Source organism: Fukomys damarensis, unplaced genomic scaffold, assembly GCF_012274545.1.
Source record: "Fukomys damarensis isolate Sample0158 unplaced genomic scaffold, DMR_v1.0_HiC HiC_scaffold_30, whole genome shotgun sequence".
In the NCBI taxonomy this organism is placed as follows: Eukaryota; Metazoa; Chordata; class Mammalia; order Rodentia; family Bathyergidae; genus Fukomys; species Fukomys damarensis.
This window is the reverse complement of record NW_022900942.1, coordinates 15,769,560-15,785,765: the sequence shown is the minus strand read 5'-3', so window position 1 is coordinate 15,785,765 and position 16,206 is coordinate 15,769,560. Positions and strand designations below refer to the sequence as shown.

Sequence of the window (16,206 nt, the reverse complement as noted above, 5' to 3'; positions counted from 1 at the left end):
CACCAAAAAAAAAAAAAAAAAAAAAAAAAAGATGAGAACTACTACTAAGTATGAACTATATAGAGATTATACTTTCATGTAAATGATTTCTACAAATAAATTTCTTCTCAAACCAAAAATTCAAATTCTTTAACACTTACACGTCTAAGGAGCAATTCTAGAATCCATTTTAGAAGTTCAACTGGTGGATTTTTTCTTTGTTCTTTTATTAACTTCTTTAAAAAATGTACAATATCTATTAGCAGTTTCTCATCTTCAGTGCAAGCAGGAAGCACCTGTAAAAACCTACAATAAGACAGTAATTATGATTTCTAGCTCTTTGAGATATACATCTTATCACTGCTCATTGTGGATATAAGTATTCAACACATTAATTTCCATGATCACATTAATTTTTAGATACTACTCTAGAGGCCATATGAAAATGCACAATTGAAGAAAACAGGGTATATGCCTTTAACAACTCAAGCCTCCAGTGGAGAAAACATGTGATCAATTAACTAATAAAACTGGAAGTGATAAATAAAAGATAAATGCCAATTTCAGAAAAAGTTCCAAATGAATACCAAAGAGAAAAATAACTGTCTCTAACTGACCTGAAAAAGTTGCTCCTTCATCGTCATGTTTCATTGATTAAAAAAAAAAAAAAACTATTTCAAACCTAGTTCTGATCAAGTAGGAAACATAAGGTAATAAAGTGAGTGAGGAAAAATATTTCAAGGATGCCATCACAATTTGTAACAAGTAAGAACACTGAAAAAAGACATAGGAAGGAATATCTTTGTAAGTTCAAGTAAAAGGGTACAAACCAATTTTCTGAGAGTCTTAAAATGGTGTAAATGAGCTAGAAAACTAGTACATAGGAAAACTTTCATGAAAAAAGGAATAGTTTGGAAATGTGCTTTTTTTTTTAAGACAATCAGTAATAGAAGTGTTAAGAGATTTATCTGTAGTTTTTATTTTTAAAAATAGAAAACAACTGTCAAAATATTAATAAGAGCAATAATAATGCTTAACATAAAATCCAGTATTTATTGAGCACTGAGCTGTGCCAGATTTCATTCTGAGAACTTAAAAGTATCTTTTCAATCTTCTTAAATTGGTAGCTCCATTTCAAAACTGCTCAGGCAGATACAGTTAAGTAGTTTTTCTATAGTTACATGGCTACCAAGTGTTACAGTGTAAAAGCTAACTTAAACAGTCTAACACTATGGCTGTATTATTACATTTGTAGGATGTGATAAGGTATTTGCCATCATTATTCTTGTATTTTTTATTTAAAATCCCTACCATCCCAATGTGTCAATGATGTGTCAAATTACAGACTGAGATTTAAAAAATATTTCAAAAGGACAGATGAAAGAATGATTCTAATAATATGAAATACGACAACCATAAAAATCCTAAATCTTTCATTATATCCATTGTGAACTTAAAATATCACCTCTGCAGCCTCACTTTATAATCGGTTCCCATTTTTTAAAAAATCCAAGTGTAATTATCTTTCTTTCATTTGAAGAAAAGCAGTATACTAACTTGAGGTCTTATCATTGCGCATGGCATGTTTTCTGCTTCCATTCTACTTAGCTTTTGTACTTGGATTAAACTTTATTCCATCAATGACTCTTTCCTCACTAAGGTGAAATCAGATACCCCTCTAATATAGTTTTTGAACAGAATTCCCTTTGAAAACATTCTCAGTTTTGATTACACTTTTAGCTGCCTTCACTACAAGTTCCATAAAAACAGGGACTCTTATCAGTTTTGCTTACTGCTAAGTATTCTACTAGGGCCTCGTACTAAAGAGGTAATCAATAAATGTTTGTGCAAGGATGGAAGCACTAAAATAAAGAGGCAATCATCCCTTTCTTCCCATCCTCTTCAGCTCAAGCCACTATCCCCCATAAAAGGCATAATGTTGAGAGAGAGAGAGAGAGAGAGAGAGAGAGAGAGAGAGAGAGAATCCTAAAACAGTATTAACAAGTAAGAAGTCTGAAATAACTGAAAGTATTTAAAGCCTGGGGGGAGAAAAAGTAGAGAAGAAATTACAGTTATGTTTAGATAACATATGAGTTATCACATATGAATATAGTTAGGATTTATTCCACGTGTGGATAAGGATAGACAGACTCATGGGTAGAAATTAGTAGGTTGTGGTTCAAAAGAAGAACTTATCCACTTTTCAAAGACAGAATGATCATCATTCAAAGGGAAGGTATATGGCCAGTTGACAGGGATATACAGAAGGGAATTCAAGTACACAGCTGATCTCTCAAACCCATCCAATCTACACTTATCAGAAGACAACTGGATACTGTGCCATACAGCATATATGAGGATATAAGAAAGAATGTAATAAATCCAGGCATATAAGTAGAGAAAAAAATATTCATATAACTTTTAACAATTATAAGCGGCAGGTCAGCCATGTGACAGTTACTGTGGAAATTAAAATTCTATAGTACGTTACAAAGGAAAAGACCTAGCACCAATACTCAAAGATGAGTAGATATTTACAGAATAGTCAGGAAGTTAACTGTGCAAAGGCATAAAATTATAAAACAGAAGTGCTTGCAATAGAACTGTGGGAAATGGCAATATTGACTATGTTCAAAGCAAGCTGTAAGCAGTGCAGGCTGTAAAGAGTTAACCCCACAATTGGCTAGTTTATAGAAGTGAGTCCAGCTAAAGCCTACATGCTGAGGTCTGAGTAACTTGCACACGAATTCTGTTCTCACAATTAAAACCTTCTTACTAGAAAGACAATGTTCTAATTACAACCACATATTTTGTCTATTCTGTTCCTAATTCAAGAATTCTCTGCCTTGTCTTTTATGAGCCTTGCTTAAATTAATTTCCATAGAAACCACATGACTGTACATCCTTGCACATAGTTCTGGCCTTGCACATAGCTAGCCTTTACCCCAACTGCTTACCAATAAAAAACAAAGGCTTGGACTGGCCAGCACCTTTGTCAGTTGCACAGGCATTGGTCGTCCTGTACCCCTATTCTGTTTCTTTAAGTTCTGCATTTTAGATTCGTTTTTTTTTTTTTTTCAGGCTGCATCATACACTGAGCAGGAGACCGGAGCCTACAGCAGAGATTTCCAGTCACATTTCAGGAGTCCCCAGTATAGAACAATGATAGTGAACCTTTTAAAGCTTTCGGTGACAACAGCCAGCTGCAGCACCAATGCCATAAGTTTGCCACCACTGCCCTAAAATAGCACCCAGTTTCTTAAAACTACAATATATGCATACTTCATAATACCACTGTATATGTGAGAGCTGAGAAATTCAACTGAAGAAGTAGCCAAGTACCAAATTGGAAAGGAATTTCTGTGTCCTGTTACAGGGCAGTGATGGCGAACCTTTAAGAGCTTTCCACAAGTCACACGTACTGTAGATATAAAAACATACCTACATGTCACCTGTGTATAGATATATATATCTATCACCAAATGAATATATATATGTGTGTATATATATATATTTTTTTAATTACCCATAAAGTATAATTAATGATATAAAAATATCTAAAATATGCTATTTGAAAACAAAATCATTCATAGGGTTCTCTGAATTATCTTGTCTAAAATGATATAATTTGAAATACTTTTACATAAAATTTTAAATTCAATTTATAAAAAATGATCTCAATATTTTATAGAGTCATAATTTATAGGGAATTTTCACTCTATATATTTTTTTTTCCTTTCAGTGCTGGCCAGCTCACTGGCCAAAAACTTGACATTCCTTCAATTGAGTAAAAACAAAACTAAACAAAAATTTCTCAAAGTTCTACCTATTTTATACACATATACACATACACATATACCCCATATACACATACAAAAACATACACCTCTACACACACTACTTCTGGGGGTAAAAATATTTAAATTTTTCTGAACAAGGTGAATTCTGTGATATACTGATACATTCTTTCGTAAAACATACTACAGCAAATACACAAGCGTATTTTTTACACTATGCAGCAGTATATGTGCTACATGTACTGACCTTATAAACCAAATGAGAGAAAAAAATATAGTTGTCCCTCATCCATGGAGGGTTTGTTCCAAGACTCCCTACAGATAACAAAATGTGCAGCTGCTCAAGGCCTTTATAGGCAATCACATAGTATTTGCATATAACCTAAACACATCCTCTTGTATATATATTACCTTTATAGAACTTGTAAAACCTAAATATAGTGTAAATATAACACAATGTAAATACTGTGTAAGGAGCTGTCACACTATTGTTTAGTAATAAAGTAAGAAAAAACATCTGTGTTCAGTAGAGATGTGGGTTTTTTTAGAATAGTATTTTCAATTCTCATTTGGTTGAATTCATGAAAGAAGACCTATTTGTGGATAAAGAAAGCTGACTGCCCACACTGTAGAGAAATGCACACAATCTTGATATGAGCTGAAAGTGAAAATACCAGAGGAAAAAAAACAGTATGGGGAAAAAGGACAGCAGAAAATGGGGAGAGGAGATGCTCACACTATGTTACATGAATGTATGAATAACAAAATAAAACTCATTAGTCTGTATGACTAATAAAAAAATAACACTCTAAGGCCAGGGATTTAGCTCAGTGGTGCCACTGTCTGCATCACAAGGTCCTGAGTTCAATTCCTGGTACCAAAAAAAAAAAAACAACAACAACAACAAAACAACTCTACTCTCTACTCATATTATTCACAGGGTAACCCTGCTTTAAAAATGTGATGCTAACATACAGGTACTGCTACTAGGCAATTTGAACTACTCTAGGAGCTTCCACTGATCTGCACTGACGGATTTTGCTTCAGTGTAGTTGTGCACACTATTTCTATGGTTTTAATACAAATTATTGGTGTCTATAAAATTTTCTTGTAACAAACAGAAAGATGTCAAAATTTTTGAGACTAGAGTTTATACATGCCTCAGTAAGTAGGAATATTTAAAAGTAGTAGCCTGACATTTAACAATGGACTAGGGAGTAGATGCTAATTTGCTGTTTAATGATTTACATGGTTTAAATATCCCCATTGAAGCCAATATCGAACTACACTGTCATACAGTGTTGGAGAGAACAACAGAAGCACGCAATTATGTAGTATTTCTATAAAACACATTTGGTAGAAATATCCACATGAGCATAAATAATAATAAAATGTTATAAAACAATTAGAAGGTAATGATTTTTAATATTATCTTTATTTTCATGTAATTTAATTGTAAGTTATATAATTTTTAAAAATAGCTTAAAAATCAACTTTCAAAAATCCTGAAAATTTAGCTATCAGCTCTCATACGAAGCATGAGTCCTAGCTGACATTAGAACATCAATAAAAAGAACCAATTATTAAAGGAAAACTAAATAAAAGTTTACATTTTGGAAACTCATTTAACCTAGCATTTTTTTAAACAGCGTGGTTTAGGTTTAATAAACAAAGTTATGTACTTTACACTAAAGTTACATGAAAACTAAAACGAAAAACTGGGTACAGAGGTTGTTTATCAGCCTTCTTGCAAATGCAACCATCTACTACCAGTTAAATGCACTAAATTTATAAGCTGGAGTCTTTCCAGTAACTATTACAGGACCTCCACATGGCAATCACCTTCATGAAATTCAAACTAAAACAAAAAACTAGATAATTTACTGAGAACAAAAGCAAAACTAAACCAAACAACCTGTGGAAGGTATACCAAACCTACTATAATCAATTCTACGATGTTTCAACTCATTTATAAGATGGAAAGGAATAAACATTCGATGTTTCATCCATGACTTATCTTGATTATTACTTTTGTGAAAAAATTTTCTAAGCTAGGATAACTAAAATTTTTTAAAGTTTACTAATATTTTTTTCAAAAATTCAGTAAGTTAATTTTTCTTTTTTGCTATTAATATTTCTTACAGATAATAAAAATCCTGGAGTTCTGCTTTCTATAAAAAGCATATCTTTCATGACAGCAACCATAAGAATACTTGCTCTTATCTTCAAAGATCTGAAGATGAACCCAAATACAATTCATTCTAGGTCTTTGAAACTGGCAGGTTTAAGCTTATACTAACCTGTTTAGTGCACTGTGCCAAGCCAAGGACTTCAAGGTAACCCCACATGGGCTGGTTTCATCCTTTAAGGACAATTTGTCATTGAGAAGATAAAAACTCATCCTAGTAACAGCAGCCCTAACCTCTCTGTGGGCTGCAGCCTGAACAATAGAGTGGAAGCAGTCCTGTAGCCCACTAGCTGTGTGTGTTATCTTCAGAGTGAGGATGTCCACTGTGGATAACTTCAATGTATCTGAAAATCTAGACAAAAAGAGGAAAGGGCAACATAAAACAATTTAAATAAAACCTCACACTTATTTCTATTATAAACTGTCACCTTCAAAATTGTTTTATTTTCATTTTCTTTTAATTAAAGGTGGATTTATAGCCAAAAGAAAACTGGTGTGTGCCAGTATGCATTTTATATCAGCATCCTAACTATTTATATTGACTTTTTCCTGCTTATATAAATATAAAATAATTTTTATTACTAACAGTCTGACAGATTAGACTATTAAAATATGCAAAAGTAATCATAATAACATTCCATGCATACTTATTGAGCTTTACTCTAATCCAGAGCACTTTTGCTAATAATGTAAACCTAGTAAATAAACAAATTTCATATAAACTTAAAACAGCAAAAATTACAACGGTCTTTGGACCAGGGATTTAGCTCAGTGGTTCCATCACCTGCCTCGCAAGCAAAAGGTCCCCCAGTTTGATCCCAATACCAAAAAAAAAAAGTAATGCTCAAAACAAAGTAAAAAAAAAAAAAATCTTCAGTTAAAAGCAGAATCAGATGTTTGTACCAAGTGAAAACACTACTTGACATAAAAGTAAATTCGAACTAGTTGCAAGTACTTAACCATAAATGCTTATTTTTAAATATAACTGCTTACTCTTGGATTTTATTTTCAGAGTCCATTTGCTTCAACAGATTGTCAATCCCATGATGCCATGACAAGTTCCAAGCTATTTTCAGCATATCTGACACGGGCTTCAAGGCCAAACACTCAGAAGATAATGGCAAGACTATTGAGTAAGGACTCACAGCATGGTGGCCATGTGCATGTACTGGCAGATGATACCTAAGTAAAATGTATACAGATAATTAAAAACTTTACAAACTCTTAAACACTATTCATAAAGATGGGACACAAAGTAAGAGCTAATTTATGCTTCCCATTACATAATAATGCGAAGATCTCTCCCACAGTTCCTATTTCAAAGTTATCACGGTTTGTACAATGTTTCAATTATTCTTTTATCCTCTAAACTACCACAAAACACATCATTTTAACTGTTTCCTGAGGATTTACCACATCCTATGGTATACTAGACTTGTTGTAGAAATATCTGAAACCCCTGAAGTCAGGGTCCACGCCACAGCAAACCAAACATAAAAGTTTCTAGCTAACTCATGAATGCCTACCTTCCATCAAATGTTGCTTGTTCCACACCATTCATTCACAGTTATGGTTACAAGGCATGGCACTAGGATATGCATTTACATAGATGATCAAAATGATACTTCTCAAAGACATTAAAGGAATTGCCTATCATTAGAGGTCAATAAATGAGTGAGTTCCAACTTATTTTCTATTGAGAGCACAGTGCATCATCAACAAACTCAACAAGAGAACCCAGAAATATTTTTACATACAAAATGAAATTTAATAGCTATTTCTTTTAAAGTTAATTTAACAGGACAACACTGCCTATAATATACAAATGTTAAAGAATAATTTTGCTAATAAAATATATTTCAATTTCCAATGCACATATTTATGACTGATACTATACAAACACAACTGGGCAAGACTTTCTAAGATACCTGTCTGTGCTTTTTCAAATCATCTACTTCAATAAGAGAAATTAAGGTAGGCATGTCTGGTCCTCAAGTTTCATGTGAACGAGGATAGCTAGTAAGGCAACCTTATGAGACTGTAAACTTTTAACATTTATGTGATTTTTAGTCATAATTTTCATGACTGGATTGCTCAGTGCTGGAGTATGGACTGGGAAGGCAACTGAGAAAGCTGTGTAAGGGAGGGCACAGTGCAGGGCTGACTCCATCACCTGCACTCGCCAGTCAGTCAGATCTCATATGTGCTTGAGTGAATTGGCAAATAAAGCACAGTGACTACTGATAATATTTCAACCTAACTACACATGTGTGTGCCTGTAAAGACAGGTATTTGTTGTTATTAAACAGAAATGTAAGTTTCATTATTTAATACTAATGTTTTATATGTAGTCCAAGATAAGTCCTCTTCATTCAGAACAACCTAGGAAAGTTAGACACCTAAGGGCTAAGGCATAGTTTTATAAACAAACAAGGCAGCATAATTCAGTAAGTAAAGATACTTTTTAATTGGAATTTTTCCCTAAAAGTAACCAGGGCTTCTTAAGAGAAATAGCTAATGCTACTGTAAAATAGGAAAATCAGAGGCGAACTCTGGGTATCTCTCCGTGCCAAGAAGCAAAGAACCAAAAGATTCATGGGGCTATGTCAAAAGGAGCCTTTTAAAAAGGAGTTGAATTAAACAAGCATCAGTTTGAGCATCAAAAGAAGAATAAAGACAATGAGAGATCTTTATAAACGTGAAAATTCCATAGTACTCCAAAAAGGGAGTGGTGAGGGAGCATGCAATCTACTACATATAGAAGAAACAACAGAATGAGATCACTTCTGCAGCCCCCCAAAAAATGATTAATACAGAATAGATAATCTATGGATGCATGATTACTAGAGAAAGATTGTTAGGTTATAAGATATTCACAGGTTTCAAAATATCATTGTCAAGTTATAGGATAGTCATCTACGTGAATATCATCTATGTGAGAAAAACAAATTTTTATACCAGTAAAAACTAGCATTACCACCTTAAGTAATCAGTCAGCACTATCAATAAGAACACAATCATACAAGTTCCCATCACGGAACAATCTGTACAAAACGGGCCTATAAACATCAAAAGAGAAAATAATGGAGAAAGAAAAAAGAGAGATGGAGACACTCTTCTAGGATAAAAAATAAATAAACCAAGAAATTTCCTTTCCAGCTATGAATGAAAAGGCTGTATCAAACTAATTTGCTGGAAAAAACTAGAAAAGCTAAGCCATACATTTTCTGAAGTTTATCCCCTCAGTACCTTCTGATTCCCAAGAAAACTCAGGCCAAAAAGGGTACACAGAAAACAGTATTTCAGAACTTTTAGTAGCCAAATGGGGGTAGGAATTTTTTTAAAATGATGTTTAAGACTTGCCAAAGGGAAGGGAGGGTAACTATTCCAACCTACCAGTTTAAATTCCTTAAGAATTATGCTCAAGAACAAAACAGACCATCTTTTACAAAGACTGAACCCGAAACCTGAATCAGCTCAGTCCACTCCTTGGTTAAATGAAATTCCTTTGCTCATAATCTAACTGCTGCCAGGAGAAAATTCAATCATCTGTGAGGGGAAAGAGAATATCCATAGTCTCTCAAAATTTTCATTTACTATATGCCCTGTCAAAAATAACTAGGCTTGCCTGAATAAAATGAACTACAGCTTGATAATGAAGATCGTCCAAAGGTCAACGTGTTAAAAGGTTGGCACCCAGGTTGGTACTACTGGGAGGTAGCGAATATTTAGGAGGTAGGGCTCAGTGGGAGGTTTTGATGTCACTGGGGGTATTCCTTAAGGAGAACAGTGGGAGCCCAAGCTCCTCCTCTTCCTGAGTATTTCATGCAGAAGTAGTTTCGCGTCATCACAGTCCTTCTATGATATGATATCCTCACACCAGAGGCCCAAAGCACATGGAACCACCAGCCTTAGACTGGAACATCCAAAACCATGAACCCAATAAAACTTTTCTCTTATAAACATACTTCACTATAATAATGCAAAGCTGACACATAATTAACTGGGGTGGAATAAAACTACAGAAACAACCAATATATCAGAGAAGACCCAGATACTAAGGTTACAAGACAAAAAATATAAAAGTGATTGTGATTAATGTTTTCAGGAAAGCACTGCATGATGGAGTATTTCATCAGAGAACAGAAATCTATAAACATAATCAATGGTAATTTTAGAAATGAAAAATATAAAATTCAAAACTCAATAGATACATATAATACTATATTGGTCACAGCAGAAAAATATCAGAAGACAGAAATAATCAGACTGAAGCAAAGGGAGGAAAAATACAGAAAGAGTGTCAAATACAGGATATACAATGGTATCTTAGTTCACAAACTTAATTCATTCCATAATTCTGGAAAAGATGGCTACAGTCATGTTCATCACCCAATGCAGAGTTCACAAATAAAAACAAAACTTTGCCAAATGTTTCTGTTTGTGAACCAAACTGTTCACAAACAAAAGCATTTGTGATCTCTGGTACCACTGTAGTTTAAAATTATTTTATTGGGAAGCCACTGGGCTCAATGGTTGGGGAAGGATAATATAAACTTAAAAATATATTGACACAGAGAGAAAGCAAACAAGCCCATTATGTTAACAATTGTTGAAAGGTATGCAGATATTCACTGTATACAGTTCTTTCAATTTTTCTGGGCTATTTTCTGAATATTTGAACAATATCAAAATAAAAAGTTGGTGAGTAGGGATATAAACTTACTGAAACCTCAAAATCACAACTGTGAAGGAAATACAAAAACACTCTAAGTTATGACACTTAAATGCTAAATAAAAATTGTAACAAACTATAGATTGTGGTTTCTTTTAGCTAACAATATTATACCCTTCAAGAAAATTAGATAAATAAATCCTTTACCTTCTAAAAACTGAAACAGGCAAACTGAAGGCTGATGGCAAAGAAGGTTTACTGGAAGTGTTAATAGACCTATTTCATGAAAGAACAAAAAGAAAAACACAACTGAGTAGACTGAAGATTTATGCAATACAATCTGCTTTACTTCTCTGAAAAAATCAAGATTGCAAATGGATATATCACCTACTATAATTATATGCTTGGAACTACCTGGATTTGCCTATAAAAAGAGTAAATTATGCTCTTCTCTGTAGGATTCCATAAAATACAGTGGCTGTACTAGAAGCTGGCCTCTGTTTCTCTTCCCCTGATGCTGCTCAAGATCAGTATTAATTGGGTATTATCATCATTAACATTTTTTTTAAAAATAAGATATTAAAGAAGAAGCACATCAAATTGGATATATAAGGAATATACTAAAAATATATTCAAAACAAAAATCACTGCATTAATTTTTAAATGTTGTACTCAATAATGTTCAAAAACAAAATTTTATGACAACTTTATGGCCAATATGCTTTTTAATACTGCTTGCTCAAACCAAAAATTAAAGTACAGTGTTTCCCCAAAAATAAGACATAACCGGAAAATAATCATCCTTGAAAACTAGAGATCAAAAATGCCAACACCAATCAATCTATACTCGCCTTATTTGCCTTACAGAGTAGCCACCAACCAAGAGAACAGTGATGGCAGGTAATAGAAGGAAAGGATGATTGGGGCTGGCATTTTCGATTTCCAGCCTTCAAGGCTGATTATTTTCTGGTTAAGTCTTATCTTCAGGGAAAAGGGGTACATATGTCCAATATGGAAAGCTTCATAAATCAAAATTCCTCGTGCACTGCTATAAGACTGCACTGGAAACCTTAGATTCAAAAGTAAGAATAAAAAACTTATCAGTTCTTAAATCTCACCACATATCCATTCTTGATACTTCATCAAACAGCAGAAGACAAAACAGTGCTCCAACTTCAGTCACTATAGCAGAATCTTCATGAAATATTAAGGAAACTGAAGAGAAAGGAGGATAACTTTATCAAATATTTTTAGTCCTCAAAAGAATGAACTTCAAATTTATGTTTTATTAGTGTATGTTTGTAATACATAAACATTACATTCATTTTGGGGGAACTGGTACATATAGATGAAGACCTGATTTTTTAAAAAAACATTACAAACATATTAGTAGAAGCACATGTTTTCAATCTGGAATTGTAAAAGGCCCTATTTTTAGAGCATGTGAAACTCTCAGATGCCCTAAAACAAAAGCTTTACATATTTCCATGAGATATATAAGCTTATTTCTAGTTAAAAAATGTAATACACTATTTTACATATATATATATTATATATAGTGTATACTATAATACACTATTATAATAAAAATATAATACACTAACAAGGATAGAAAAATTTAAAGAAAACATTAATAAGCGTTAAGAGTTTTATCTATGTTACAGGAATCCAAGAAGTCACTAAAAAGAAACTAAATACATCAGGAAAATAGGCAATTCATTGAAAAAAATTGAATCCATAATTTTAAAAAGATAAACTTCTCTAAAAATGAATAGAAAAATAAAATATGTCATATTAGTTTTCATCAATATAAATAAAGAAAATTTTTAAACATATTTAATGGTAGCAAAGTTGTAAGGAAAGTGAATTATTGATGGGAATGGCTTGGAAACAAACTTAAACCATATTTTAAACAACACATTTGATCTATCGTTTCCAATTACAGTGCAGGCAAAAAGATGATTATATAAATTACATTGTAAAAGTGAAAAATCTGAAGCCAATAGCCAGTAATATTGCAAACTATAACTCTGAAATACTCTATAGTCGTTTTGCAGGTTTTTAAGAAAGTAGATTCATGTATAATAATATGGAAAGATATGCAAGATCATTTTCAGTTGAAACTAATACAGTATTAAGTTATGTAATTTGAGAAATATGTGTATAGATATGATCATTGTAAATAAAACAATAATTTCAGTGATAGAAAAAATGTAAACTTAGAATTTTATTTTGTATGGTTTTATATTGTCTGAAATTTTACAGTGAGAACGTACTAATATGTCATGACTTACAAACAAAGAAAGCTATCATAGTTCTTTTCTTGCATCCACCATATACCTGGCCAATACTTGGTCATGACTCTGGCCAAGTCAATCTCTTTACATCTCAATTTTCTCACTGCAGGATGGTATAACAAATGGTAGCTATCAGTTTCTAATCTTGAAATATAGCATTAAGTTATGTCACAACATAAAGTTTTTAATTCAGAGCAGTGTGTTTAAGAGGTTATTAAACTCCTTCAATCTATTTTTCATGCTACAGATGGAATAATTTTTCTAAAACATACATGCCCACATGTAACAAGATCAAATGGCTCCTCACTGCTCCCACCAGGATAAGTATGAACTGACCTCGTCATGTCATCCCACCATTTACCCCTCACCCCAGACAGCTCCAAATCCAGCTAACCTACCTAACCGCCACATCAAATATAACCATGGCTCCCTCATTTTGGAAGTCAATAATGTCCATATGAACCCCTATTCATTTCTGAAATTCCAACCTGGATGCCACATTTCCTGGAAGCATTATTTAATGCTTTCTCACTACCCAATCTATTCAGTACTTCCTCTGGTGCCAGAAATCTCATGATATATGTTAATATGATATATTTTATACTTACTTGTTAAAGTCTCTGACTCTATTTTAAGTTTCCTGAGAGTTTATTTGCCATTCTTATCAATGTAACTCAGGGATCTAGCACACAGTATGTGGCCAATAGGTATTCACTGAAGATTGGATTTTCCTATCTTAACAGTTGGTTAAAAAATTAATTTTGCCCAAAAACTACATCCACTAGTAAGAGATACTGTGAATTTGTTCAGATTCATTGAAGTAATTTTTGCAGACACTGATGAGACAGGATATGTTAATAATGAATGAATACAGATTGTGTTGTCATGGAAACTACTTTCAAATCTAGTAGATGCTCATAAATTCAATGCTTTATTAATTTAAATAAAAAGGTAACCTAGGAAGTGAATTCAATTGGATGAGGTTAACAGGAAGAGAATTATTAAGTTGATTAAAGAAAACTCAAAATCTATAGCTATTGCTCTTTCAGATGATCACTCTATAAGAATTTATAAAAATTTTAAACTCCCCTCAACAGTTTAAGCCTAAACACAGTTATTCTGTTTACCTGGTTTGTACTCTTGCTGATGCTAAGATAAACTGTATCCTGGTCTCTTAGCAAGCAGAAATCAAGGAAAAACATGCTAAAATAACTACACTATAATAATATATTTTAAACATAAATCTCATTTATTGTATGACTGACAACAAAGCACATTGAGATATTTGATCAAAATGCAACTTATAGAAAACTTAAAAACAACAACCTAAATCTCTACAAAACACAGTTCTATAGTATAAAATGTTACCAAAGTTTCCAATGAGAACAATCAAAAGAGAAGTAAAGGACAAAACTACATGAGATTTTTTTCTCCAAACATGTTACTAAGTTAGAATCTAATTAAAATAGATTTTAAAAGAAAAGTCATACTTTGTAAAATAGAAGAAATTTATCTCAGAATCACTCAGGATGGTCTAGTTTCCAACCCTCACAGATTTGGTTCATCATCTCAATAATAATCTAAAGACATAATCAGATACTACAGGGGGAAAAAAAGGTTCTAGGACATGACAACACAAACAAAACAAGAGAAAAAAAACAAGACACTGAAAAAGGGAAGTGATAACAGCAACTGCATTTTTATCTCTTTCTAGACAGTCATTTACCATCTGAGCATCCTAGGTTGTATCTACATACAGGTGCAAAGAGCAATCAGAGAGGCTTCAGCTTTTCTCATCCCTAAGGTCCACTCTGTAGAAGGATTACAGAGAAATGTTCAGAGCAGCATTAATGGCCAGTGATGAGCTTTGTTAACAGCATAGAACTAAGAAATTTTGTTGTTCTCTTGGTAAAATGTAAAGTAAATGTTACCTATAGTTGATGAATAAAAATTTTTAAAGTTCAGGCTGATCTCGTTATCAACAAATTTATTCACCTCTGAATAACAGGGTCAAGAGAGAAGTCTGTTGTGAGAGGGAAACACGCATGAGTGAATCAGCATATAAAACCTTCCTCAAGAGCGTGAGGGATGGCTGAATCAAACATTCTATAACCTGGCCAGGAAGAAAGACACACAGTTACTTTATTTTTTAACAATTTCCAAGTCAGATCTTTTTTTAAATACTATGCTATTCTAAATGTATATTTGTCATTAGAATTATTTGAAACTAAGTCCAAATAAATAGCAAGAATTACTTTCCATTGAAAATAGGATTTCTATAATTTCTATTTATCTGACAGAAATTTTAAGATTACTTTTTCTTTAGAATGACTACATTTTAGAAATTAAAAAAAAAAGAATGAGATAATAGCTATTATTTAGGATTTAAAGCCCAAGTATGCATCCAATTCAATTTCAGAATTGATTAATAACACCCATCTAAAAATCATACATCTAAGCATTAGACCTACCTTGCCATCTTGACCCACACATTCATTTAAATATTCAATTATTTTGTCAGTTAAGCATAATTTTTTCACCACAGCATGCATTTTAATATCTACAGACAAAAAAATTATGAAAAGTTAAAACACATTTTCATAGTTTTAAAATATATTTTGAAATATGTCAGGTATTCACACAACTTTTAAACCATTAAAAATAATTCTGCCCAGGGTTGAAATTAGAATATAAAACTTCTAACTTTTTACTTTATATCTACCTGTATAAAGTAAAAACATTTAAGCAACTAGCACATTTTACTTCGATAATGTTAGATATCAAATTGTGAAAAGTAATATTTATGGGAACTAGTTTAGACATTTCTTCTTTTATAAATATATCACCTCAAAATATTTAGATATAGCAAGCAGCATGAACATTTTTTTATTTATAAAATATCTCAATCCTAAAACTATTAATAGCAAATATGAAAGGAAAAATATTTTTAAAGCATTCTGTAATTTCTGAAGAACATGAATAATAATCTTAATCATATATTCATATATTACATTTGCAATAAAGTCATAAGAATTTTAAACACACACATACATAATGCTACTACAGCCAGAAACTCTAATTGTTTATGGATTGATGGCAAGTATTTAACAACTTGCAAATTTTCTCTTTATACTTATTGAGAAACACATAAACACTGATATTGAGTATCTATCATTGTAACCACCTTTAACTGCTTCTTTAAAAAAGGGGGCACTTATTTCCAATACTTACAGGAAAACAAAATTGTTGCATTTTTGAACTGTTAAAAAT

General features: G+C 32.3%; 1 protein-coding gene across 5 annotated transcripts in view; it reads right to left on the bottom strand.

Moving 5' to 3' along the window:
* Positions 1-16,206, bottom strand: part of Rttn (rotatin) — a 168,747-nt gene that overhangs the window by 94,403 nt on the left and 58,138 nt on the right. For all 5 annotated transcript variants that reach the window (XM_010607718.3, XM_019205464.2, XM_019205453.2 and 2 more), the window contains 7 exons: positions 15,408-15,496; positions 14,932-15,049; positions 11,758-11,854; positions 10,847-10,915; positions 6,958-7,146; positions 6,077-6,316; positions 141-285 (listed from right to left, as the gene is read on the bottom strand). In XM_010607718.3, coding sequence (XP_010606020.1) covers positions 141-285; positions 6,077-6,316; positions 6,958-7,146; positions 10,847-10,915; positions 11,758-11,854; positions 14,932-15,049; positions 15,408-15,496 — 947 coding nt within the window. The remainder of the gene's footprint in view (positions 1-140; positions 286-6,076; positions 6,317-6,957; positions 7,147-10,846; positions 10,916-11,757; positions 11,855-14,931; positions 15,050-15,407; positions 15,497-16,206) is intronic.